Source organism: Botrytis fragariae (genome assembly GCF_013461495.1).
Source record: "Botrytis fragariae strain BVB16 chromosome Unknown tig00000075, whole genome shotgun sequence".
Classification (NCBI taxonomy): domain Eukaryota; kingdom Fungi; phylum Ascomycota; class Leotiomycetes; order Helotiales; family Sclerotiniaceae; genus Botrytis; species Botrytis fragariae.
Window position 1 is genome coordinate 1,202,291 of NW_023500995.1, and position 26,339 is coordinate 1,228,629.

The 26,339-nt window shown below is 43.2% G+C and overlaps 8 protein-coding genes across 8 annotated transcripts; 2 read left to right on the top strand and 6 right to left on the bottom strand.

Annotated features, from left to right (window-relative positions):
- Positions 1-316: 316 nt before the first annotated feature.
- Bfra_005858 (uncharacterized protein) lies at positions 317-1,584 on the bottom strand (the record flags this gene model as incomplete). The annotated part of the gene is made up of 2 exons (XM_037336233.1): positions 317-1,084; positions 1,144-1,584. The coding sequence occupies 2 exons, from the start codon at positions 1,582-1,584 to the stop codon at positions 317-319; spliced, it is 1,209 nt and encodes a 402-aa protein (XP_037191443.1).
- A 1,402-nt stretch (positions 1,585-2,986) lies between these two features.
- Positions 2,987-4,624, bottom strand: Bfra_005859 (putative transcription factor c2h2 protein; the record flags this gene model as incomplete). Its single annotated transcript, XM_037336234.1, has 1 exon — positions 2,987-4,624. One exon carries the CDS (start codon positions 4,622-4,624, stop codon positions 2,987-2,989), a length of 1,638 nt encoding a protein of 545 aa, XP_037191444.1.
- Positions 4,625-8,022: 3,398 nt separating this feature from the next.
- On the top strand, positions 8,023-11,121 carry Bfra_005860 (putative c2h2 type zinc finger domain protein; the record flags this gene model as incomplete). The annotated part of the gene is made up of 3 exons (XM_037336235.1): positions 8,023-8,224; positions 8,298-10,361; positions 10,424-11,121. The coding sequence occupies 3 exons, from the start codon at positions 8,023-8,025 to the stop codon at positions 11,119-11,121; spliced, it is 2,964 nt and encodes a 987-aa protein (XP_037191445.1).
- Positions 11,122-11,364: 243 nt separating this feature from the next.
- On the bottom strand, positions 11,365-12,153 carry Bfra_005861 (putative acyl- n-acyltransferase protein; the record flags this gene model as incomplete). Its single annotated transcript, XM_037336236.1, has 1 exon — positions 11,365-12,153. One exon carries the CDS (start codon positions 12,151-12,153, stop codon positions 11,365-11,367), a length of 789 nt encoding a protein of 262 aa, XP_037191446.1.
- Positions 12,154-12,655: 502 nt separating this feature from the next.
- Positions 12,656-13,591, bottom strand: Bfra_005862 (putative an1-like zinc finger protein; the record flags this gene model as incomplete). The annotated part of the gene is made up of 1 exon (XM_037336237.1): positions 12,656-13,591. The coding sequence occupies one exon, from the start codon at positions 13,589-13,591 to the stop codon at positions 12,656-12,658; it is 936 nt and encodes a 311-aa protein (XP_037191447.1).
- Positions 13,592-14,213: 622 nt separating this feature from the next.
- Positions 14,214-17,545, top strand: Bfra_005863 (putative binuclear zinc transcription factor protein; the record flags this gene model as incomplete). The annotated part of the gene is made up of 3 exons (XM_037336238.1): positions 14,214-15,399; positions 15,489-17,032; positions 17,084-17,545. 3 exons carry the CDS (start codon positions 14,214-14,216, stop codon positions 17,543-17,545), a joined length of 3,192 nt encoding a protein of 1,063 aa, XP_037191448.1.
- Positions 17,546-17,946: 401 nt separating this feature from the next.
- Positions 17,947-20,745, bottom strand: Bfra_005864 (putative smp-30 gluconolaconase lre-like region containing protein; the record flags this gene model as incomplete). Its single annotated transcript, XM_037336239.1, has 6 exons — positions 17,947-18,114; positions 18,184-19,120; positions 19,465-19,782; positions 19,833-20,549; positions 20,603-20,640; positions 20,695-20,745. The coding sequence occupies 6 exons, from the start codon at positions 20,743-20,745 to the stop codon at positions 17,947-17,949; spliced, it is 2,229 nt and encodes a 742-aa protein (XP_037191449.1).
- Positions 20,746-21,694: 949 nt separating this feature from the next.
- Positions 21,695-22,602, bottom strand: Bfra_005865 (uncharacterized protein; the record flags this gene model as incomplete). Its single annotated transcript, XM_037336240.1, has 2 exons — positions 21,695-22,340; positions 22,442-22,602. The coding sequence occupies 2 exons, from the start codon at positions 22,600-22,602 to the stop codon at positions 21,695-21,697; spliced, it is 807 nt and encodes a 268-aa protein (XP_037191450.1).
- Between the last annotated feature and the right edge of the window lie 3,737 nt (positions 22,603-26,339).

A 26,339-nucleotide genomic window follows, 5' to 3' on the forward strand; every position in this document is an offset into this window, starting at 1 on the left:
GATGGACTATCAAATACAAATATACGGATGTGTATATTGAGGATTCTAGATCAATCAAGGGAACTGCGAGAATTTTGGGTGATTTACTAGTAGGGAGTAAGAAGTCAATGGGCTTTTGATATTCCCATATAGTATACATGTTTGTGGAAAGATACATAGATTTATGATTGTATAAATGGTCTTGGCGATTCGTGATGAATATCAACGATGATGTGATTAACTTTCCACTCCCAATTCCTGATTCCCTCTCCCTTTCTTCAAACCCTGATTAAGCACCCTCCTCTCTCTCAGAAACACCCACCCCCCGCCCCCCCCCTCACCCCCTCCACGCTCCCAACAAATAATTCTGCACATCCCTCAAAACCACCTCCTCAACCCCAAACCCCGTCATCCCATTAAATACCTCACAAAACGTTCCCGGCGTAATCTCCGTCCCCGTCCGCACCACCTCCTTCTTCAACACTCTCCTTATCCTTGCCGTATGCCTCTCATCATGCGCTCTCAACCTCTCCGCCACAACCGGGATAATATATTTCTTAAACCTGCGCAACCCAAGTTGCATCCCGAGATGCGCATTAAAAATCTCCAGCGCTTTACTCCATCCGCAGGCTCCGAAACAGACATGCGGGAGTACCGTACAGAATATTTCGGTAAGCTGACATGAGACTTTCTCCTCACATCCTTTCTCTTTGAGCATCTGTATCTCCCTCTCCGCCATTTCGCAAAAAGATTCCGTGAGAAGCAGACCATTCATGCCCAACTCATCTCCCACTTTCAAAACCTCAGCTTGTCGCATCAAGATTGAAAAATTCCCAAAACTCACCGCGAAACCCACATTCTGGAATTTCATCCACGCGTCTCGCATCGTCAAACTGGAATGCCAGATTTGCGCCAGAAGCGCATAGAGAGATATGCATGACGGAGCGCCGTTTGTGGCGGTTTTTCCTTGCTCCAGGGCGATGACATCGATTGCTCTTTGGAGAGTGTCGAAATCATATTGTGGGAAAGATTTTTCGAGGGCGTTGAAGAAGGTTTGTAATGTGTCGGATTCGGAGTGAGATGATTCGTTGGTGGTGTTGAGGGGCTGGAGATTTTTATCGGGATGGGGATGGGGATAGTGTTCGTGATGATGGAGAAATGTACTGATGGTTTCGTTTTCGGGAGTTCGGTGGGCTTTGGCGAGACCGTTCCAGTCGATTGTGCTTTTGAGGAATAGGTTTCCCGTGGTTGAGTAGCTGGTGTAGATGGTGAGATGGGGGGATTTTCTTCGAGTGAGTCTTCTGAGTCATCTGGGTTATGATTGGGCTCTGGAAACTTGGGAGGATGATTCGTTGAAGATTCTTGAGGATTGTTCGTGAGAAACTGGGAGGTTTCAATGTGAGTCCTGGGGATGGCATGATGGATAGATGTAGTGAGGAAGGTTACGTGTTTGGATATGCGATCGGGGTTCAAAGGAGAAAGAGCAGTATCGAAAGGGTTTGTTCTTGAGAAGTTCTTAACTACTCGTTTGGAATTGAAGAGTGCTGTCATGGGTTTCGGAGGGTCAGGAACACTATCCCTTGAACTTCCTTCGGATGTACTCATATCGTCTTGATACATCTCTTACTTTAGCATAGAATCCCTTTAAAGCTTTTCCTCTTAATATTGAATCTTTTTACAAGAAAAAGGAGAACAAGAAGAAAGCCAAAAGGAACCCAGCCGCCCCTTTTAAGCACATCAAACCCAGTATTCAGTCATGTTCTTACCCAAATTCTCAATCAAAACAGTCAGTATGCGAGTATCCAAAATATTTCCCGTCTTTTCGAGTCATCATTACCAAGGAAATTTTCAAGAATATGTCTACAGTCGTGAAATTATCTGATTATGACATGTTCTTACTCACTTAAATGGAAATCCTGATAGTAGGTTGGAAGACTAATTCTTCTGTACATACTCGTAGAGTGCAGATAATACACCACCGATAGTCTTGAATGATCCGGGGAATTCAAGTTTGTGCTGAATGATTCGTGGTTTCGTGGGATGGATCATATCTTATAGTGTTGTATGTAATGCAAGATTGATATTTGGAGCGTGAATGAATGAATGAATGAGGGAACGGTGCATAGATTGGTCGAGTTTGAAGTTTATATGATAAATGAAGAGAATGGGTCCTCAAGGAAGGTTTTAGGATTTGGTCCGTCATCTTGAACGTCGGTTCGACTTATGAGCTTCTCGAGGCCTTGTCATACTCTGCTTTCATGCGAAACATTGACTTTTTGTGATTAAATAAGATATAAAAAGAAAAGTTTACAAGTATATGTGACTATGTGACTATGTAACTATGTATATGAAGTCTCTCACTTGCAGAAGCATATTGGACCAGTACACGGGAGTAAGTTGAGTTGCATCTTCATACTACACTAATAGTAAAAGAAACGTGTAGATATAGGTAGTGAGGTGGATATCGAACACTCGATAGGAGAGAAATTCGTGGTTATGGCAGTGCTCACCAATCCTTTGCAGTGGTTGCGACGTAAAGAGAGCTGAGAGTTCGAGGGAGCGGAGAATCACAGCATATAAGAAAGAATTAATCACATTAATACTTTATTCGAAACTGACTATTAAGTGCGTTACAGAGACATGTATATCATAGAAACTGTCCCTCGTTCGAAAACATGAAGACGCGGAAATTTGAGGACCCTGATCCGATCAAGTCATTTTCCTTCCATACTCGTAGATATCCGCAACCTCGAGAGTTGAACATTCCCTTGTATCAGTTTCTCGATACTTGAAACAGATATGCCATAAAAAAAGGAAATTCATTACTTCGTGCATTACCCCTTCCACATATAATTGTGAATCCGTAGAAATCATTATCCTGACAGTCAATTGAGCGCCGCATCTTATATCATACACTTCTCGAAAAGCAAGACCATCTCAAATTGGCCCATTTCATAATTACAAAAACAACAGCAAGCCTGTCAGACCACAAAGTTCAAAGTTAATTTTAGATTTCCACAAGAGGCGAGCATCTCTTGCATGTGTACATTGCTTGCGGGCAAGCGTTGGCTTCTGCGAGGATTTTTTGTGCGAGTTCTTGTGCAGCATTGATTCTCTCGATTGCAGACCTTTCGTAGATTTGAATGAGTGGTTGAGCTGGAAATAAAGGTTCCTCATGAAACTGAATCAATGGGGTGGCTGAAGAGTGAGGGACTTTGACGTTTGATGGTAATGTTTTTCGTTGCATGAGTGGCGAGAACTCTGTTCGCGAAGTTTGGAAACTTTCACCAGAATCGGATGTCTCGGAAAGATTACCGCATGTAATGAAATGTCTTTCCCGGGTAGCAGAATTGATGAAGAATGTTCCAGGACAAGCTTCGCAGATGAATGCATGCTCGGTTGCGTAATGTGCGGCAGCTGCATCGGAAGTTGGAAAGGTTTGAGTACATTGAACACAGCCGAACAATGGTCTTCGGGTATGCATCTTAGCTGTATGTGCTTGAAGTTGCGGGTCCTCTCCTTGATTAAAGAATCCATCACACTCACCACACTTAACCACATTAAAAGTATGATAGTGGTGGCGAGTCGCATTAAGGATGCTAGGTTGGTGATGACAGCCGGAATTGTGACACTTCAGCTGGAGCTTACAAGTAGAATCTTCATTGTCACAATTAATCTGAGAGCCAGGTTCATATTTTTCTATGAGAATTATGTGATCCGCAGCGTGCTGGAAGAGTTGCAAAACGTTCTCAAAGCATTTGGGACACTTGGGGCATTGAATTCGGTGATTATTGGTGCAAGTGATTGGCATTCCGTCTTTCTTATATCTAAAGCCTTGATTATAATCTGCCAAGCGAAGCTCTTCGAAAGATAGCCTCCAGCAAGAAAAGTGGCATGTAATACTCTGGAGATATTGTAAATTGTTGGAACTGATGTCATTCTCAATGAATGGCGAGAATGGTACATCTATGGTGCCTTGGCGAGGACTGTGGCAAGCTTCACACTCGGAGCACTTGAAGTTACTGTGTTCTAATTTCTTGTGCATCTCTAAATGTTTTGGTCCTTCGCACATCTCTTGGCACAGGTCGCAGGCCCATGTGTGGTGATCGGCAATGTGTCGCTTCAGAGTGGCTTCGAACAGGTACCCCCTGCGACATTTTTGGCACTGGAATGGATGAGCTGGAGAGAGCGCATGCTGCTCAAGGGCTTGAAGCGTTCTGAACACTTTGTCGCATGGCAAACACTTCAAGTTGTGGTATTCAAGCTCATGTGCGTTAAAGTGCCCCCAATCTGTGAAGCATTCTCTACATTCGTAGCAGTGGTATGGATGTACAGCATCAACATGGGCGGTTCGCGCAGTGGAAGTCCGGAAAACTCTCTCGCAGAATTGGCAAGATAGCTGATGTTGCGACTTATTATGTGATGCCAAGTCGTCTTGATTGTCGAACGCCTCGTTGCAATCACGACAGCAGAACGTGTGTTTGGCTGCAGTATGCATTTCTCTTGCCTGTTGTGACCCGAAAGCTTTGAGTTCCTCGCAAACGACACAGACCCAAGCTCGTTGATGACGACGATTGATGCAATGCGCGAACATCTGCTCCCTAGTATCGAAGGTAGCTTCACAGGTCCAGCACATGAAAGTCATGGTGAGCTCGGTTTCAGATTCCCGGATTTGTGGAGTTGAGAAATATGACTGGAACAACTAGTTAATTACTGCCAATTGAAACACATCATTTGGATATAATGGCGAACAAACCTGAATGTTTACATAGAGTGGCGGAACTATCTGCCGGCCATCAGCTGGGACGATGAAAATGTCTCTGAATGAGCTAAGTCTGGATCCTGAGAATGAAATAAAAATCAGAGAACAAGGCTTGATGGATCTTGGAAATTGAAGTTACTGGGTCGAAGACGAACCCAATCGATACACGAGTATAGAATATCACAATGATTTCGGATAAAACCACAAGAGTGTCGGAAACTGAAAGGTGTAAAGAGAGGAAAATGTGATGAGACAGCTAGACGGAGGTACGGATGGACCAAATAAAGAAGAAGAATTCGGCCACCCGGAAATCCAATTAATTGATTTTTGATGCTTGATAGAAGTTGCAGAGAAAGCAGAATGTTTAATGTGAAGCCCGACTGGTCGACAATCAGGAGAATTGAAAGAGAATAATGTATTGTGAAATCAAGATAGAAAAGGTTGATACAATGAAGAGAAAGGAGCGTTTCGAGCGTTATAAAATTCACCGGAATTGTTGTGATTGAGAATTGAAAGTGTTGGAATAATTGCAGGAAGCTGGTGAAGGAAAATACTTAGAGAGGGTGATTTGCATTAGCGTGGTTGGACTCTTCCCCCCTCTCCCCCCCTCAAAGGTACACTTTCACTGCCGGCAGGGAGAAATTGAGAGAGGGAAGAAATGAATGAAAAACTGACATCGGAAAGCTCAGTCTCTTCCCCGGAGGAATAATTCAATGAGTGTCGTCCCAAATGTATTAATATTATATTAGAAAGATGTATACACCAAACAAACCTCAAGTTGACATATGAGAGGGTAAAATCCGATTGGGGCGACTCTAGCAGCTTGCTTGAATAACCTTGGATCTGAAGCATATCGATGATGAGACTTTCAAATCCTCTCCAGAATCTCACTCAGACTTCGCTTGCAGTTTTACCTAGCCACTTTTTACAGTTCTAGACTTGACATAGCCTGCTTACCACGAGCCCAACAAGTGAAGTGTAATTCTCCAACTGCCTAACTGAGAACATCTGAGCATCTTCTGAGCATCTTCATCGCCTCTACCTCTTCATACCTTCCTCTAACAGATTTTCCCTGCGGTCTATTACTAGATAAGTAGCTCGAGTTGATTCTTGCCAAGATATACTTAGCCGTTCCCACGCCATGTTACTTTAGACTTTGCTACGGTAGAAGAGAAATTAGCAACTATAGTCGAAGCATCGGTGAGTCCTTGTTGATATTGGCAACTGATAATCTCTACCCCGGCAACGGCAAGTACATGACTATTCGTGGAGATGCCGGCATTGCAACCGGCTTTAGGGTGTATGTATGTGATGCGCGTGTGTATCGGCGTGTCGTCGTCAGCTGAGGCGGGGTGCAAGTCTTCGAACCCAAGCCATGGTTATCAATCGAGCGCAGTAAACCCTCATCCAAATGCCAACCCATTGGCAAGTGCAGGAGAATGATTCTTCGGCCAAATCAGTACGAGAACATTCTTGGAGTCCCACATCGCAACGCTTGCTATTTCTTCGGGCAGATCCAAATCAGTCACATGTGCAATCTGTGCACTTGTACATCAAGTCAAGAATCAAGATCTGTTGGCCAGATCGATAAGTGGTAAGAACGAAAAGTCTCTTTAGTAGGTAGAAAAGAAGATTTCGCATAAGGGACGATCTTTCTCTTCAGGCAAGAGGACGTGATGTGATGTTGAATGGAGAACCAGCAAGGGACCGGTGTCTAATTACCGTGAGATCTTGCAAAGTACGGTAACCGAGATGTATACCCACTCTGCCTATCAGGGGCTATGTAATTGATGCCAAGTAGATACCCAAGGATTGATCTGGGAAAAAGCAACCCAAGAATACTCTTCATCTCTAATATTATGCAGCCTAGCTTTATATTCCATTTTAAGATAAAACAAATGGTGTCATATACAATCATTGAGCACCGGTTCTTCTATGATTTATTCAAAACTTTGACAGGCAAAAAATAGATTTGATTCAAGCCTGCAGATTGCTTATCTCAACCATGCTCGAGCAATTCTATCCTCCTTGCACCTCTGCCGGTCGTGCAGGAAGAGAGCATCTGCCGGCGAGGCATCCCGCCGACTTGAGCAGTCATTGGGCATCTGCCAATCCTTGGATTATGGCAGGCATAATGCCATGCCATGTAAACAGGGCGAGCTTGAATCAAAGTGAACTTTAATAGATCACCAGCAGATTCGGATCGGCTTCCGCTAGTTAATTCCGAAGCATCCTTATATCGCACAAAATCGTTTCCAAGCCTTCAATTCTTCAGGAAATGCTTAAGGTTCAACTCAACTTTCTTGCACAGCCTACAACGTCAGCGCGGCTTTTCGAGGAAGGGTTACACCAAACACGATAGACGATGACCTGATGGCTTGCGGGGGAATATGACACATCTCAGATGAACAATACATTCAAGGGTGGTGTGTGGGAAGAAGAACCGCATTGGGAATCTCTCCGTACGGCACACTCTACATGCATGCCGCGACTGATGACGGTCTGGCGGGATCAAGGCTGAAGGGTGGTTACTCTAAGATGTGATCATGAGAGATAGAACATACTAGTGCAAGGTGACATAGTCTTGCAAGCCGAAAAGTGGATATTTAGACATGGTAATCTATTTAAGGTTGGAGGTAGCCACTTTGTGGTAATTTTACCGGACACTTACTGGCGAGAGGTGCGGTAGGAGCAAGTCTCGCAAGCAATACATTCTTTAGGTCAAAAGCCACTTAAAATTTCTCACAATCACTGAAGATAAATTGGACGGTTTGAACGGAGTTTTGCTTAAGGGTTTATGGTTCTAATTTAAGGATTGCGGAGGTTCCGGATCATACAGGTTAGTCTCTCCCGATCAGGGGATATACAGGTAGGAGGGTCCTAAGGTCAGTGCCATTACTGATCGACTGCTACTCCTTGTTGGGTAGGAGGGGCAAGCAGAGAAACAGAGTTTCTCAGGGTTTAGATCACTTTCTGCTCGCATGGGTAACTTGCTTTCATATATGGTAGCGAATCTATAATTGGGGAAGTTCTCAACTTTCTCATGCAACAGTTGTCTCATACAGTTGAAAATCGTTTATTGGACGTGCGCTTGAACTTTAAACGTCCACAGGCGTGATAGGTAGGCTTTCACTTGTGATCTTGGTCAATGCGGCCACGCTTTCTAAGCTACTGAGCAGGGTCTAGGCCTCTTCTTGTTGTATTCTGTCAATATATACTATTTTGTTCAAATATACATTGGGTCGCCGCCGTTGGTTGAACATTCTTCCGACTACTCAAGTATGTCTGATAATGTCCACCCTTCGACACGCGGTGTCCACTCGAGTTTTCAGTCAGATTCCACTTCCGACTCAGCAAATATGGACGCTGAAGCTTCAATTCCTCGGAAAAGCAGCCTGGCCATGCCAGCTTCCTCTTTTGGTTGTAGTCAGTGTCCTAAATCATTCAATAGGCGCGAGAATTTGAGTCGTCACATGAAAACCCGTAAGTGAGCATAGATTAGAATGAACCTCGGACACTAAAAAGCTTATTCACCGCTAACAAAATAACCTCATAGATGATGTTCCTCGGACTCATATTTGTCAAATATGTGAAAAGACTTTTACTCGGAGTGACTTACTAAAAAGGCATGAAGCCGGCCATGAACGATGGGACAAAAAAGAACCAAAGTCTGAAGGTCGGAGAGGATCGGTGAAGCGAAGGAAGACTTCTGAAGATCCTGAAAGCCACGATAACCTTGAAAACTTCAATTGGACGCCTACAAGTCGATCAGAATCAGCTCATCTATCTCCAATGCAAAGCCGTCCATCATTTCCGACGGAAACGGTAACGGCAAATTACTCAACTTCCTTTCAAGAGCCTACTGGGATAAATATACCGTTCCTCGAAGCGGCGCCTAGATCATTTGGAGCAGGCCAACAACTAAATATCAACAACGATGTACCCCAATCGATGCCAGTACTTGGGTTTTTACCCCAGGAGGCGCATTCTTTTACGCAGCAATACCGAGATCCGTACCAAGACATAACATTAGACCACCAATTTCCTACGAATCCTCTCGGTATAACGGGAAATTCTTATCAGATACCCTTCAGTCATACTTCCTATTTGCAACCGGAGAACAACCCAATGGGAAATACGTGGGTTTCTAATGACTTATATGCTACCATGGTTGAAACCGGGAACGAATGGGAAAATACTGGAAAGCTTTTCAATCAGAATGTTCCTGTCTCAGATTCTATACAGCAACATCTTAGCAATATCAAACTGGACAATTCAGGCCCAACTTCTACAATACCAGCTAACGAGCCCCGTTATGAATACCATCAACCTAAAAATGATATATTGGAATCTGGGCCAACACAATCTGCAAGTGTCGCAAGCGTTTCTTCGCCCCCAAATCTACCTTGGGGTGAAGATAAGTGGCCTTCTTCGTGGAATTCTAGCTTGAATCCAACTGGAATGTTGGAAGCTGATCCAATTGATCTACCATTTGATCATCCTCTGTTCCAAGACCATAACCCGAGATATGATATTTCAGAGTCGACGTATTACAAAATGCGAGATTTCTTGATATCTCCCGTTGACGAAGTTCCTAATAGAAAACCACTTTTTACAATGCCACCATTGTATGTGGTTAATATCTTCATTGAGCTTTACTTTAAGCATTTCTCACATCAAGCACCTGTGCTTCATCATCCTACCGTGGATACCAATCAACTTTCCCCGTCATTATTATCTGCCATGATGATTATCGGATCTACTTACAGTCATGTTAAAAATGGAAGACGATTAGCTATTGTTTTAATTGAAGTTATCGGTTGGCATTTGCTTGCCGCCATCCGGTTAGACATGAGCTTGATTCGAAATCCTATGACGATTTTTACCGAAGCCTTACTTATTCACATGGGGTTATGGTGTGGTAATAAGCGTGCATTCAGCGTATCTGAATCCTTTAAAGGGCATGCTGTCTCCCACATGCGTCGATTATACGAGAGTGAAAAGTCGAATACGCCAAATAGGTATTCGTCTGTGGATCAAATGGATCAAACATCGAAAGATCCACAAGTTCGATGGAAACGATGGATTAATGAAGAATCTCTTAACAGGCTTTACTGGGTTGTCTACGCAACTGATCGCCAATTCTCCGCGCTTTGGAATCAATCGTCAGCAATGACAATTGGTGAATTGGTAGATGTCAGCTGTCCTTGCGATGAAGTCTTTTGGTGTGCTTCCTCTGCTAGCGATTGGAATTTCGCGCTTGGATCTGCGAAGGTGCCACAATCTTTACCGTTTGCAGCTGCTATAGGACCTTTTCTTTTTTCTCCCACTCCATCCTCGTCCATACCCATCTTGGGCCATTTCTCGACAGGAGAGGAGCCTGTACTTCAACCCCTCCATCTTCCATTACCGAATCTTAATTCTTATACCGCATTTCTTGTTCTGCTCGAAATTCAACGTCAGATATTCGATGCTTCACAAGAATCTTTAGTTGCTAGCAAATTCATTAACAGTCAAATCTCATCAGAAATCTACGAAAGTCCACCCGGTCATCATCCTGCTTCATCTCTCTCACAGGCCCTCAAATCCCGCATTTCTGCGAGGAGACAAGAATTAGCCTGTACGTTGGTGTACTATATATCCCATTTCCCCATACTGATAACTAAACTAATCGAAATCCAGACACACTTAACCGCTTTTCCAAAACTTATTTACGACCTCACTTGACTATCCCCCACTCCACATCTCATATTTTCCACCATATATGTATCGTTCAACACCACATCACGAGTCTTTCTCTCCATGTTCCTTTTGCCGATCTATTGAATGCGATCGGAACATCGAGTCATACCAGTATTGTACATGCTCTAGAAAGACTGAGATTATGGGCACAAGAAGATCCAGAATTAGCTATTGATGTAGCTGTCCGAGCTGCTACTGCAATCATAGAATCAAATAAAGATCTTAATGTGGATGTGAGAGGCCAAGAAAAAGGAAGCGAGGCATCCAAAGAAGCAAAAAGCGATATGATAGACACAGGGGTTTACGGAGCTTCATTATTAATGATGACTCATGTCATTCTCTGGGCTTTCGCACAAGTTGCGGATAAAAAGCAAAAAGATAGTCTGATGAAAAGACTGAGAGGACACAAAAATACAGCAGATGACGCCTTTTTGGAGATATTGAGGAGTGAATTGATGGACCAGGAGGATAGTGAAGACTTCACCGGTAAGGGAAAGAATATAGATCCGGGAAGACCAAAAGTGAAAGGGGTATCGAGATCGCTATTCAAAAGTGCAGCAGATACGCTAATGCGGTTTGGGACCTGGGGAGTTGCGCTCGATATGGCCATGTTGCTACGCTTCAGGGCGGAAAGATAGGATGCGGAGGGGAAGAGGGTGCAGATGAATTCAAATAGAATCTCCTGGTATAGATGGTAACTGACAGCTGTATATTATACAATTTAGATCAAATATGGGCCGAGTGAAGCTATATGATGACTTCTCTAACATCTCGAGGGTTCCTGGAAGATATTACTCTACCTACCCTCGGAAATGTATTTTCATCTAGAAGCATTTACTAAATACATCATAAAACGTTTATTAATGACAAAAGCATGACACTCATACCCTTGATTTCACCTCCTCGCCATCTCCCTTCACATTCACCCTCTGCACCATCCCCAAAATCCTAACACCCACCTCCCACCAACTCCCCATCCCTTCATCAACCACAAACCCATTCCGTTCCCACGTCCTCACCGCTACATCCCTCGCATACAAACACACTAATCCCTTCCACTCCGGCACTGTCCCTTTTTCCTCCTCACTCAACGCCTCTTCCGAAAATCTCGGATTCTCCCCCGCCCATTTCAAAGCAGCTTTGATCAAAATATCTGCATACCCTTTCCCGCGATGCTCCTTCGAAACAGCCAATCGACCAAGTCGTACATAAGGCTCTATCCCATCGTGTAGAGTAGATACGGGATTAACTTTATAAGCAGGAGAGGGCTGGAAAAAGAACGTTGAGGAGGGAGGGATTTCTTCTGTGGGAGATCCGGCAATAATGCAAGTGTGGGGGAGAGGACGGAGGGTATCTGGATAGGGGAGGAGACGGAGCGTTCCTACTGGGATGTAGGCGTCTTGAGAATCTTCTGAGAGGGAACAAGGTGCGTAGATAACGAAATGCACAGAGCGCGCATCATCGTTATCCAGATGATGGATGAGTGGAACGGCGCGTTGTTCGTACACGTATACTTGTTCGCGCACGGAGCAGGAGTCTTTGAAAATGGGGATGTGGGAGGTGGAGGGGTGGGGCTGGGAGGAGGCGGGCAGACGACGATTCCAGGTGTGGAGGTAGGCGCGGGGGGGAAGTTGGATGGAGAGTTTGTGGGGAGGAGGGGGGATGGACATTGTGGTGGGTTGGAGGGAGGGCGAGGAAGTCAGTGGGGATTTGGTGGATGATGGATGATGGACAATGCCAGAATTGGAAATATAGGAATAGCACGTGGAAAATAGGTAAAAATAAGAGGTAGACGGAACAATTTATGTTAAATTGTTTCTCAGAATCATAATGAGTCATCCGGCCACTATCTGCGATTTGGAGAATGTGATACTGAAAAGACGCGCAGCTTACTCTGTTATGGCATGCACTAGCATGTTGTGAGTATTCAAAACGTTCATCGAATCTAGGATGTCCAGAATATTGAAGGAAATTAATGTTGTAATTACAAAATGGACTGCTGTAATCTATAATGTTCTAATGGACCCCAATATGCAAAGCTTCAGAATACCTTAACTCCCATCCTATGCATCCTATGCAATTCCTGTAAGTTATATCATGGTATCACCCAAATGACTCGCATAAATCCTGTTCTCCAAATTAGAAATTAGAAACCCCATATGTAAAAGAAGATTATGCCTGGATAAGATCAGGCACAGCAGGACCAACTCCCCTGAGCAATACTATACGATTGCCGCTAACCAAAGCATCTCCAACCTTCTCGTTGAATTCTAAAAGTCTTCCAGCTTCTACATGAAAGATTCTAAGCTTGTCCTTCTCATCCATTCCCTGATTATTAACATTTTCTACTTGAAGTGCCTTCGCCGCTGCGTCCAAAACTCGACCCATTACCCAATCTTTTGAATAAAAGAAAGCACCAGTAGGAAATTTCGAGGTCGTTGTCGCCGCTTCCGCGTCCACATTTATGTATACCCTCTTTTCCGGAGGTACTTTTGCATCTCCTTTTGCCGTCTTTTTGAGTTGGTTGACGGCTACCAGTCTTGCAGCTGCAGATGAAGGTTTCGGCTCAGGTAGGACTCGAGTTGATGCGACCTTTGCTTTTTGTGCTGCTCCCCAAGCCCTTAGTTTTCCAAAGGCCAGTTTTGCACTTGTTTGTTGTTCATTGAATCTGCCAACTCTTGCACCTATGGGTATAAGATTTTTACAATCGTGGTCTTCCCCCAATCGATGTTTGAGACAATAGTCCCGATTACAAATAGAGCAATGTACACCCGTCGATAAACTCGTTCCAATTGTCGTCTTACAAGTCGGTGATGCGCATGGCTTTTCAACATCTGCCATCATTTTCCCTTCGCCCAAAGAACGTTTAGATTGATTAGCTAGCCGACGTCTGGCCGCCCATTCTCCAGGTTTTGAACAATGATGACTTGTTTCTGTACGATGGTCGAGACAAAATGTTCCGCGACATGATTCGCAACGAAATGGGAGGAAATCTAGTTGATTGCAGTATTCGTATTGGCAATGTACACCAATTAATGTTGGGTCTTTTTCGTCCATGGTACTGAAGGATGTATCTTCTGGAGTTTCTGATCTTGATGAGGAGGCCATGATGAAGGATATGAATATATAAACACCTCGAATAGGCTTCCAATGCGTCGTACTATGGGCGGGCTTAAGGTGTGTAGGTGTTAAGAAGGAAATGAATTAGTGACGATGGCGAGGCTGATTATGAATGCACGTCTAGAGGCTTCTGGAATATGGCCTGGGCAAAACGAAGCTAACGTTACGTCAAGGCTTAGCGTCGGCCTCTAAACTTTCCGTGTATCAGAAAGGGATGCGAAATAAACTATCGCTCTCGAGAATTGCTAGAGCGAACAACATTAAGTGGTTTGAATTTCCTTGTGTAAACTATTCAAACGAGCATTCAATTGTTATGCCAATGATTACTTCTTGACCTTGAAATGGGGAGGTATGTTAGGTTTTCTCCAATAGCAATGGAACATCGCTAGGATGGATGCAGAAATGGACCATATGAGGATGTCCTGCAGGAGAGGAGGGGGCTCAGCCTCATCATGTGTTTTATGCTGAAAACTTGCAAACGTTGATTACTATTTCAAAAATTGAAAATATTACGAATAATCTTTTGCACGAACAAGCATTGATTACCAAGTCATTATTTCATGTAATTGGGAAGCTTCCGAGGCCCAGATAGCCTGGCGGGCTCACCATCATGGCTCTTGAAGTAATCGGTGGAATAGCGAGCATTCTTCAACTTGCTGGAACTGTCTACACGATATCAAAAACTCTCTACGAAGTGGGGGAAGCTTTATCCAATGCCCCTTCCGATATCAAGGATTTAGCAAGAGATCTTGAAACTTTCTCAGAGGAGCTTCGTCTGTTATCCACACTACTTCACGGTAAAGATGGTCGCTATGCAGATCAGGTGTATAGGCTTACAGCTAAAATCATTGGGGATTGTGCGACGATATGCACGAAAATCGATCGAATTATCCGAAAATTGAGAAGTGGCAGTGTTCTGGCCAAAATTAAATGGTTGTATAAAGAAAAGGAAATTATGAAGTTGTTGGCGAGACTCCGTGACTTGAAGTTAAGTCTGATGGGTACATTGAGTGTATTGAGTGCACTAAGAGCCGATAATATGATGGACTCTTTGGGTATAAATAACCCCAGTTTGATTGGAGGCCCGAACAGGCATGGTCTATCGACAGAGACACGCATGCAAGTGGAGGACACGAGACTGAAACTGGCCGGCATGTCGATGAAGGATACTACTGGAGCCTCTTTGGGGTCAAAAACTATGTTATCATCAAGCGCATCTTTAGTTTCGGGAAACTCAAGCTCAACTTTAAGTACATCGGCTACATCGACAATGCCCAGTGCAACCAGTTTTTCTGCATCCTCATTGATTTCAATGGCAGTGATGCCAAATAGCATGCCGCCAATCCTGAACACTCAAGCAAACCAGTCTGTTGATTCCTTCCACAGCGCCTTATCATATCAAAATCAAGACTCACAGGATCCAGAGATACAGCAAAGTTTGACACCTACTGACCCATCTCATGCGCTATCATCATCATCAACATCATCGTCTCTACGACAACCCACACCTTTACAAGAGACAACAAATCCGATTGCTAAGGCTTGTCATGAATGTATAAAGAATAAGCGAAATTGTGATGGAAAGGAGCTTTGCAATAAATGCCTCAGCCAATCGGGTAGTGGCGATGGTGAAATCACAATGCTGCAGCTTGATACGACGCATGGAATGTCACCTTCTCAATCTGACCAGTTGGTGGCAAAGAATACTGGATTGAAAGATATCTGTGATTATGGTCCATTGGAGAAAGATTCTGGCCCAAGAGATGGCGACGTAAAACCGACAGATGAGCAAATGAGTAAGTATTTAACCTTCAATCCCCCAAGCTCTGCAACATGTGATGCGTATAGCGTTGTTTGAACATGGGCTAACATGACGAAATGTCAGAACAAGTGGAGAGCTTCCTCAAACCAGAAGATTCTAATCATGCACCTGTGATACCACATTCTGTAATGGTATCTGATAGACATAGCAAACCTTCATTCTCAGCAGAAGAGAGCCGTCAACTAGATACTTCATCAGTATCAAGACCTCTCCTGAGCTGGAGAAATGAAATGGCTCTTTCAGCGATGAAGCATTTCAACATGACTATCAAAGATGCTGAGGAATGGGCAAACAACTTGCCAATTCCTAGCAACCTTTCGGCAATCATGGAGCCTACCGTTCTAGCAGACATCTTGCCCCACCCAGAAAACGCAAATAAGCCTCAGAAACTATGGAAAGGCAGACTTGGAGCAGGCTGGAAATCATGCGCAGTGCCTCTAGGAAATCCTGTGGATTTTCAAGCCTCCATGGGTTTCGCTTATCTGAAAACATCTACAAGTGGAAGTGACAATGATGAACTGTCAGAGCGCGACCACCCCAATTGTCTTCGTCGTAGCGGTACTCAGAAACCCCAATATTCAAGCGATCCACTCGTTCCCACAAAGAAACAAAAGCTCGTTTCAATTGCCCGTTCTGACTATAGCGGTTCGGATGACGGCAGTACCGTTTCAAGTGACGGCAGCACCGATTCAAGTGTTGTACCTCAGCAAAACCAAAACTTCACTGCCGTTCAAACAAAACTTGGGCTTGAAATGATGCAACAACACCAGAAGCTGCAGTCATCTACTCAACAAACTCAACAAACTCAACAAATTCAAACGCAACACCAACAACAGCAACAACTGCAATCTCAACGACAACAGCAACAGCAGCAACATCAGCAGCAGCAGCAGCAGCAAATGGCTCGGCTGTCTCCCCACCGACATCTCGAAACTACCGATAAGATCACCGGGGTAGATGTTGAGCGATGGTGTAATGTTGATGCGTTACCAAGCATAGAAATTCCGGCTAACATGCCATCTGGATTCTATGAGCTTGAGACTGGAAATCTGTTACCCAAGCCACAGCCTCAGGAGATTCAAATGCAAAGCCAAGAATCACAGGAAGCGTATAAAAGAGATGAACAGTCTTCTTATCCGTCTATATCACCTTGTGGCAAGAGCGAACCTCGCAGACTCATGGACTTGCCTCCAGATTATACTGATGATATCTCGGGACAAGCTTTTAATTCACCGAAAAGTGATACACCGAATAACATGTCTACTTTCCATTGCCAGAATGAAGTTTCTATCAAGGGCCTAGGTGGGTTTTGGTTCAGGGGTCTCATAAATGTTCAGTCGTTCAATGCTGTCACATGGAGTAATTTACAACAGTACTTGAATCGGGAGCGCGTTTACACTACCTCAGAAGCAGTCTCGAACCCGTTTGTTGCCAATTCAAACTGGTCTGCAAGTCTCTACAAAGAAAGGATTGCTCTACGCCTTCAGATGCTTCCGCGTGCTGCTAGCTCTATCCAGAAAATATTTGATGTGATAGCTGTGATTGAAGATACAATCGGCCTCAAAATTGGAGCTATTGCATGGGCATGTCTTCTGGGTGCCGTCGAGGTTTGTTGATTTGTATCAATCAGACAACTGCAAACTAATCAATTTTTATAGAACTTGCTCTCACATGGTCCAAACTGGACAGTCGACTCCCAAATTAGAATTATCACAGAAATGAGCGGAATTGTTAGCATAATCGCTCGATATACCGTCATGGAGAATATTTACGCTCAGTGGAAAGGAATGAGTCTTGATAAAGATTACGAACAATCTCTTATCAATCTATCCACTCATGTTTTGATCTATCTTGGAGCTTTTGTTCCGAGTATCTCAGAGAGTAGCACGAATGCCGATATGAAGCCCTATTTTGATAAAATTATCGAAGCCGACACGGTATGTCGCGGGTTCACGGTTATTGTGAGCGCCGAGAATACTACCATCGATCGGAAACGCTCATTTCAGGAATTTTCGGATGATTCGGACGACACTGACGATTCAGAAAGGACTATCTTAGGAGTCGATGTTAATGATGAAGTGAATAACATGCCATCGTCAGCAAAGCGCATTAAGTTATAGGAACGGGATTTTGTTTGGGATCGTAAATTTGACGTGGAATATATACTCTTGTTTATGTTGTCATCATATCTCGTACCTATATTTGCTGCTAAATTGCCTCCATTATTTGTGTCTTATTAATACGTACACTTATCATATGGAAGAGATGGATCCAACATCGCTTGTGAAGAAGAGTAAAATGAAATCTTTTGTGAGCGAAACTCGTTCATCAATTCGGGCAAGGAAGAGTCTCAAGATCGAGGTAAGTGCACTCACTATACCAAATAATTACAACGATTGTCATTCTCTGCATAGTAGAACCTCACATTAAATTCCCGAGAACAGAGTTTGCTATTCCAAATTGCTCTTCCAAGCGATAGCAAAAATAAATGAGACATCAATTGTCTAATCGATCATTACGCTCACCCTTCATTTCCCCTCCATACACCACTCTCAAGACTATTAACATAGCCTTTGAAACCCAAAGCTCTCTTCAGTGCCACCAATTTAGACCTCGCTCCCCTCGTTCTAACCCTTTTGCAATCAACACAAACATCCTTATCCTCGTGATTCCAGGCATAACATCTCAACTATCAAGATTCATCAATTAGCATTGTCTCCAAGAAACAAAAGTAATAAGCGACAGAAACAAAACATACCATGCCCTCTTCCAAATCCTCATTCGGCACACACTGCCACATCTCCCTCATTTCCTCCTTATTCCCTCCAAAATAATCTATAGGTCTTCGAAGCGTCTGTATAACTCCAGAGAAGTCGAGGTCGATGGGAATGGCAGGTGGCCCTGGAGCTCTGAAACGCTGACTTTCAATGTCGTCATGTGCGTAGTCCAAAGAATTTAATAGTGGTTCTGCTGGTGGGAATCCATTTACTGGATGACTTCTGCATCGCGGTCTCTGTGTCAGTGTGGAAGTCGATCCTGGATTTGCGTTTGGCCGTGGATCTTGAGTATTCGAATATGGGGTTTGTGATTCATTTACACGGTGTTCAAAGTAGGGAATAGAGTATTGATCGTAGGTATCACTGGTTCTGCGATAACTGCCTGCGAAGCTGTTGTCTATATCGTACTCTAAATGGTTTCTTGGGTTTTGGGTGCTGGAATACTGACCCTCGAGATCGATTTCACGGTCTCCATGGCGTCTTTGGTGAATGAAATTATTGAAGTAAGGATTTTGATTTCCGAACTGGCTTCTAGCATTATTTTCCTCTTGTGTGAAACTACCGGGAATGGAAAATTGAAGTTCTGGATTACTGGTACTGCGATGTCTTTGTGTGGGTGTATTGGAGAGGGTTTGTCTTGAATTTTGCGTAAAGCTTTGGGTATTGGGACCTTGAATATCATAATTCTCGACTGCGTACAATGAGGGAAAATCCCGGTCTTCAATGCCGTCGTGTTGACTGGAATGTTGGTCTCTTGGATGGTCGGTACTATAGTGCATTTGAGAAGAAGGGTCTTGGAAGCTGTGGATGATAGATTGCTGACTCTGTTGGCTCTCTATATCATCATTTGCCCAACGGAGAGGGGAGAGAGAAATCTCTTGAAGTTTGAAGGTGAATTCACATCTGTGGTGGGCATGGCTAATAGTTCGTCGCTTGTCTTTGGCTATTATTGGTTTAAGGTATTGTCGTGAAGATGTAGATACAAATCATGCAGCTGTTGCTCTGAGAAAAAGTCGAAGGTTCAAGGATTAGGTATTAAATCTTTATCCAAGTCTCATACGGTGTGTATACGGTTATGAGAATAAAGGTGAGGGGTCGGCTTCATGTCGTAAATTGAGGGGAATCTTGGATAGTATCTGAATCATTCAATACATTAGAGAAATACTAATCTGTTACACAGCAGTACTTATGAATACTCAAAATCATCTAGATTATTCAAATACAACTTTTTTCATCCTCCAAATACATAACAATAACTTGACTAAATACCGAGCAATGCGCCTTTTGTCGTACTTGCCAACTGTAATCTCCAAAACTTTTGCTCGGCACACAAAAATACTTCCCCATCCTTTCCAAAGCAGAAGTTTGCTACGCCGCCAGGAACTAAAATGGTGCCGATTAAAGTCCCGGCTGGACTCCAGACCTCCACACCATCGCCACAGCCGGAGTATACATTACCGTGAACATCACATTTGATGCCATCTGGGAAGCCATCAACTGCATATGCAAAAACTCTTCGGTTGATGAGAAAGGGTGCGCCTGATGTCATGTGAACATCAAAAGCATAAATTGTTGCAGGACTAAATCGAACTCAGTGAAAGATCTATGGTTGTATGATGAAGAGACATACCGCGTTAAATCCTCGTTTCCATCTCCATGGATTTGATCTGTATCCGTAATATAAACCAATGACTCATCCGGTGAGAAAGCAATTCCATTTGGTCTACCAAAGCCATCTGCCACAACTCTAATATCTCCCGTAATAGGATCGAATCTATATACTTGGCAAGGGAGTTTAGGCTTTAATCTAAAATCTTGCTCCCATCCATAGCATGGATCTGTGAACCAAATGCTGCCATCTTTAGCCACCACGACATCATTTACAGAATTGAAATGTCTTCCGTGAAAGTTCGTCACCATAGGTTTCGGGGGTGAAGATCTGGGCATATGATAAATACCACCTGAGCCTGCGCTTCTATTTCCTTGAGCACAAAATAGAATACCATCTTGATAATTAACACCGCCATTTGGCATGTCAATGCCTGGTGGTGGACGCATTTTAGCCCACTCGGCAGATTTGATACTTCCGTCGTCATTGCGATGGAGCTTAATTCTAGATATCAGAATAGTTGGGAAGTTTGCGGAACTGGTAGCTTGTAGGAGGTTTGATGTGACATAGAGTTCATCATGGTCGGGTAACAAAACACAGGCTTCGTGAAAGAAAGGGTTGTTGGTTGAGCCAGCAGTAGAAAATAGAAGTGCATGCGATGGGGCTTCGCCAATCAATGAGGCGAATGCAGAATCATGTTGAAGAAGAGTGACTTGGTCTGAAAGACCATATGTGGTACTAGATGGCAACGTGTCAGCATCAATTTTATTGACGGAGCAACAAAGACTAACGTAACACTTTCGCTGCTTGCCTTTAGTTTGTCAACAATCTAATAAAAAGTGTTAGTGAGTAGCCAGAGTGCAATATGGAAGTTTAAGATTACCTCTATCTTGGTAGGCACACATGATATAGCAGTATTGGTTACTGCTGCCATTTTTGCGCCTCTGAAGTTTTGAGATTGATATGAATTTCAAAGCGTCGTAAACACCAATGTGAAAGATTCCTAGTGTGCGTCGGTATTGAAGCTTGTTTGGTCCTTTTTTGGTTAAATGAGGTCTCGAATCTTGCTAGCAATAGTAATGGAAAAGGTGGGGTGGTGATGTCTGCGAGCCATCGGCCGGTATTTATCCGAGACATCGCGGGGGAATTTGGAACGACAACGACCAAAAGCTCGCCCGAATGATCTTTGAGTAGAAAGCATTTGAATATGATCACCTTCCTGGCCGAACATGTTGAGGTTTATAGGAGTTGACTAACACCAATGTTTACGCGGGCTTCAAGAAAGACAGGAGTTTGCGACAAAAATGTGCACAGCTAGTCTGGAAGAATATTCCCTCAAGATATAACTCTTCTTAAAATGCCATTTCATTGCTCTATAGTATGCTATCATCTTCAGTTAACAACTGAGATTATTTGAGAAGTTTGTAGCGCGAATCATGAGTCTATGTCGATTATCCTTCCGTTTACATTGGAGATTCGACAGTTTTGCGGGATTCGTTGGAGGAGTATGGTATGTTAAGAAAACACGACTACGAATCATCATCACGTTTCCCATGCTACTTGCGCAAAAGCTTCAGAGAGATAGATGATAGGAGCAGTAGGTAATAATCCCTTTGACGAGTATTCTCGTGTTTAGCATTAGATTTATTTTTGGGAAATTCAGACATTGATTCCTAGTTGAGCTGCACCAAAATTGAACCAATTATGCCGTTTCATACGCACGAACAAAACAAGAAAGAGAGAAATGTTCGCTTCGCACTATTAAATTCTCACCCATTCATCGCTACCGACTTCAAAAGCAATAACAAAACAAGAGACGAAAGGGAAAGTTGCTGTTTCCTCATCACATGTGTACTCATTCCAACCTTACTACTCCTTTTCCTTTACATAGCGCAAATCAACCCCACAGCCACTGCTAATGTCAAACCTAGACTCAAACTGTACATAACCGGAGTCGCGTTCGAGGTGGTTACCTCGATTGGTCCTGTCGTCTGCGCCGCCGTGCTATCCTTAGTGCCAGTACTACTTCCAAATACTGACTCCCCAGCCTTAGAGCTTGTACTACTTGGCGATGTTGATTTCCAATTATCAGCTCCGGTACTGCTCGCCCATGAGGAGTCCCAATTGTCAGCCCCGGTACTGCTCGTCCATGAGGAGTTCCAATCATCAAACTTTGTACTACTCGCCCATGTTGACTCCCAAGTACTAAGCGGTGTTGCCGTCGTACCACCTACTACTCCAACAGTTGTAGTTTGCCAAGCAGTGGCAGTGGTTAAAATACTCTCAAGGCTGTACACACTATCTAGTATGCTCAGAGCATTATCGACATAGGACTTTGCGTCTGGAGACAGTGAGGTATACCAGTCCGGCTTGTTGGTACCGGAAAGTTGTTCATCTAGCTGCGAGACTCCTGTTGGAGAGTATCCAAGGGTTGAGGCCGAGGTGGGAATTTTGGAAAGTTCGGAGGCAAGAGATGAAGGGATATCAAGGGCAGTGGAGAGAGCGGAGAGACTGGAGACTATGCCAGAGCTGCGTTGAGATACGCGTGTCAGTCAGAGGCCATTTAACGGAGATAAAAGGAGAGCAAATCAGAAGAGGGAAAATTTGACGTGGAATCATAGAGAACTTACACTACAGCCGCCTGACTTGCATCCAATGCAACGTCTGGTACACCAGCCTGGTTTGGATCAAATGGATAATCGGCGACAGCATCTTTATTATCATCCGATGGATAATTCGCAAGCACCGCAGTGCAAAGACTCGCCACCATTACCAAAATATTGATATGCATACTTGCAATTCTGAACGATACGTTACTGCTCCTATCCAAGTTAACTTGCTAGAGGTAAGATATTTAGAAAATGATGTTTTGAATTCGAAAATCTGTTGGAATTTGCAAGTGAAAGACGAAGAACTTCGGAAACAAATGAAAGGATATTACGAAACTATATGCATATTGAGATTTATATTCTTTCTTGCAAACATAGATGTTTGGGATAGCTCATCACGAGCTGCATTAACCGCGTTTGCTTCCCACATTGCGTACCCCGCCATGCCGTGCATTCATCCCCGGTGCATAATTGTCGTTTCGGCTTGATCGACATGCATTCTTATTCCGAAAAGAACCAAAACTGATTCAAGCCTCAAATACTCTGGAGAAGTCGTCGTAATGAGAGACTCTTGGTTAAGACACGGTTCGACAGCAATCATTATAGCTTACTAAATTGAATTTAAAATGCGCATAGCTCAATATCAGCAGAGAATTGAATCACATGCATGGTTAGATACATGATTCAATCTCACTTTTACACGGAAGTCTGTCAAAACTGTATCGCTAATATGATCATTGTTCTCCTTATTCTCTTCTCGCTTCATCACTTCATTTCCTTCACGGAAATAAGACTAGATTCTTCAGTCTCTCCACAATCTTCTCTTATCCGTGTACTCAATATTCCACGAATTCTCAGTCAATCTGCGTTTGGCAGTTTCGCACAGTCAAACAGCGCAATTGATTAGTTTTATTCATACCCCTTTTCCTTTCAAGCATTCACATGGGTGACTCAGTCGAATAGTCTTTGGAGAGACCGGAGCTCCGCTTGACGCATCACTGCAACTTTCGGTACTTGACATGTTCCCCCACACTATACGTAATCTAGTAACACAAACATTACGTGTGTTTGCACCACCACTTATTCAGAAGACCTTCGTGGGATGATCATAGTTAGAGGTAGGGCGATGATCTGAATCTACTGGACAGTCTGCCACATCTAGGTGATGATTTTTGTTTCATTCAGTGTTACGTGTTTCGTATTCGCTTGCAGCTTGATAGAATGGAGTATCATGGGGTAGTCCGTAAGCTGACGCAGAAGTCTGCCGAAGTTTCTATTGATATCTTCTGCCGTCTTGGGATTTTTTTGCCGTATGCATGATTGAAACTTATTGGAAAGACCCTTCGATGAGGCTGTAAAGGTTACTAGAGCACAGAGCTCGAGCTTATTAAAACAATACCTTTCACTTCTGATATACACAAGTCAATCTACAGTGATTCAGGAACACAACAACACAGTTGGTACTGCACGCTCCTTTCTAGCTCGATGATGAATGTTCACCAGAATTAATTTCGATTAATTTCGTGCGCAAACATCCAGTTTCAATCCTCCAAATTTTAGAACATAATACATAATCCACAAGCTAGAAGTTGGCTAGAGTTATGACAGAACTGTCAAATCAGAATAGTATCATGCCACAATGATTTTTCTATGCAAGTGGTAACATCACAGGACAGCTAAGAAAGGGGGGTTTTCTCACTCATAATTAGAATGTCAGCGGATGGAATACCAACATACCGTCATAAATACTGAGTCTGGAAACCCCGTGGTTGATATAACTATAGTATCTTATTGAATTTTATATCAGATCATGTTTTTTCACATCCTTTTCATGTTTTCAATATGATGCCCATGTCGATATCAGAACCCTAGAATGAGCTCCTACTGGTAGCTCGCTGTGGTTTCTTGATCCATTTCAAACTCTTATGCGATATCTGGTTTCTATTACTATCATTGTCGCCCAACGATTATCTTTTCGTTTCGATTCTTGACAACGCCGTTCTTTATGTGTCTTGAGTGCAGTTATGATTGCTGTCTGGCAGTTCGATTTTATATCAGTAGAATTTCATGAACGCTTGAAGCAGGCATAATGAGTGGAAGCGTAGCGTCTCCGATGTGGGTGGTAAAAATAGAGGATACAAAAGCTCATAATTAAAGGGAAGAGTGGTCAAACAAGAAGAAGGAACATCAGTGATTGATTTCAAAGTACTCGAAAAAGATATGGAAGTGTTAGCTACAGAAGGTCACGCGATCAGGAGGCCTTTCGCTCACACCAGAATAATGATGGGTTTCTTTGCTCTTCACGTGATTTCTACATTGTCACATGTAACAATACGAGAAAAATTCGAAGATGATGAGATATTACGGTGCTTTCATATGTTGCATGGGTTAAATGGGATAGGACAGGAGCTACACTTTCCCTATCCAACAAGATACCCTTTTACGTCAGCGCTCAAGCTTTAATTTATCCTACTCTTCAGCCGAATCCTGCATTTGGGTCTTTAGTCCGAGGATCGGTCTGCTTTCCCAAGTTTTTTACGTAGGGTAGTCTAGATAGGTCGTGTAAAACGGTCGGCTATGGACGACCATCGGTTGACTCGGGCTGGGTTGGACAAAATATTCCCTCGTGGTTGAAGGATTTGGGTCGATTGTTTACCAGAATATTTGTTGGATTGAATCGCTTTGCTATTTTTGGACATTTGATTGTAAATTGACTGGACTGATTTGGATTTTCAGATTCCAAAATCTAAATCGAAGACTTCCAAACCTAGATTTTGATCCCCAGTATTCAACTGAATTTTCAGCCTCACATTTGAAGCACAAAATCCAAAGGTATATCATTTTCTTTGGGCAGAAATCGGTTATAAGTTCCGAGTTTCGTGAAATAACATTCATAAATAACTATTTATAGTTCTTGAGAACCATTTTTTCGTTCCTTCACGGGCCGGGTCATGGGTCTGGTCTGGAAGGGAAAATGTGGTTAGAGCGCAGAACTCACCCTTAGCGAGAACCGGCTCCAGCGACCTCGTAGGTAACCGACTTCCCAGCATTTTGTGATTTCAAACACATCTCCTAGACTTTATCCAAATATAAAACTATAAATATCTGCATCGACCAGTTGTTATTTCAGATACAGACTCATAAATTCTCTCATCTTAGCTCAAACTATATACAAGTCGTTCATTGTTTTAAAGTAAAATCACATTATAACTTCCAGATAAATTTGACAAAATGCCAGCATCCAATCAAACAAGTAACACTCGAAAGAACAGCAGTTCTAATACAGGCTCTACTGCAGCTCCTAGAAAGACTCCAAAAAAAACAAAAGACTATTTCTGGCAGCAGTAATCAAGCCACAACAGCAAACTTTATCGCCGGAGCACTTCGAACCACTTCCCCAGAGCCAATTGATCCAAAGGCCCCAGCCCAAGAACTACCGACAAAGAAAGAAAAACGGAAGAATTTAAGATTATATCAGAAAGTAAAGCGAACTTCGTTGCTCAACTCGACTCTCGAGAATCATCCGAAGAAAGATGTTTCTGCGATCAACAACTTTGGGATTGAAAACAGCACCCGAACAGATCTGAATCTCTGGGATAAAGTGAGCAAAGTGTTCTGGTTGATGATCAAACGCTTTGGTTAATACAATTGGAAGAACGGAGGAGAATCTCCACCTCGGATCGAAGTCTTAGGGAGGGGAAATTCTGCATGTAAAAAGATGGAGGTAATTCGCTAGCACTCTTTCCTTGTTAGGAAAGCCTTTTAAGTAGATTAGTGAGATAGAGAATCGAAAACACTCCAGCATCTGTAATCCCGGCTATAAGCTTCACACAGTCGTTTCCATCCCTTGAAATTTTGCTCAATCTTATGTTGTTTGATGTTACAAAAGTGAGCCGTAGGAAACACAAATCTACATGTT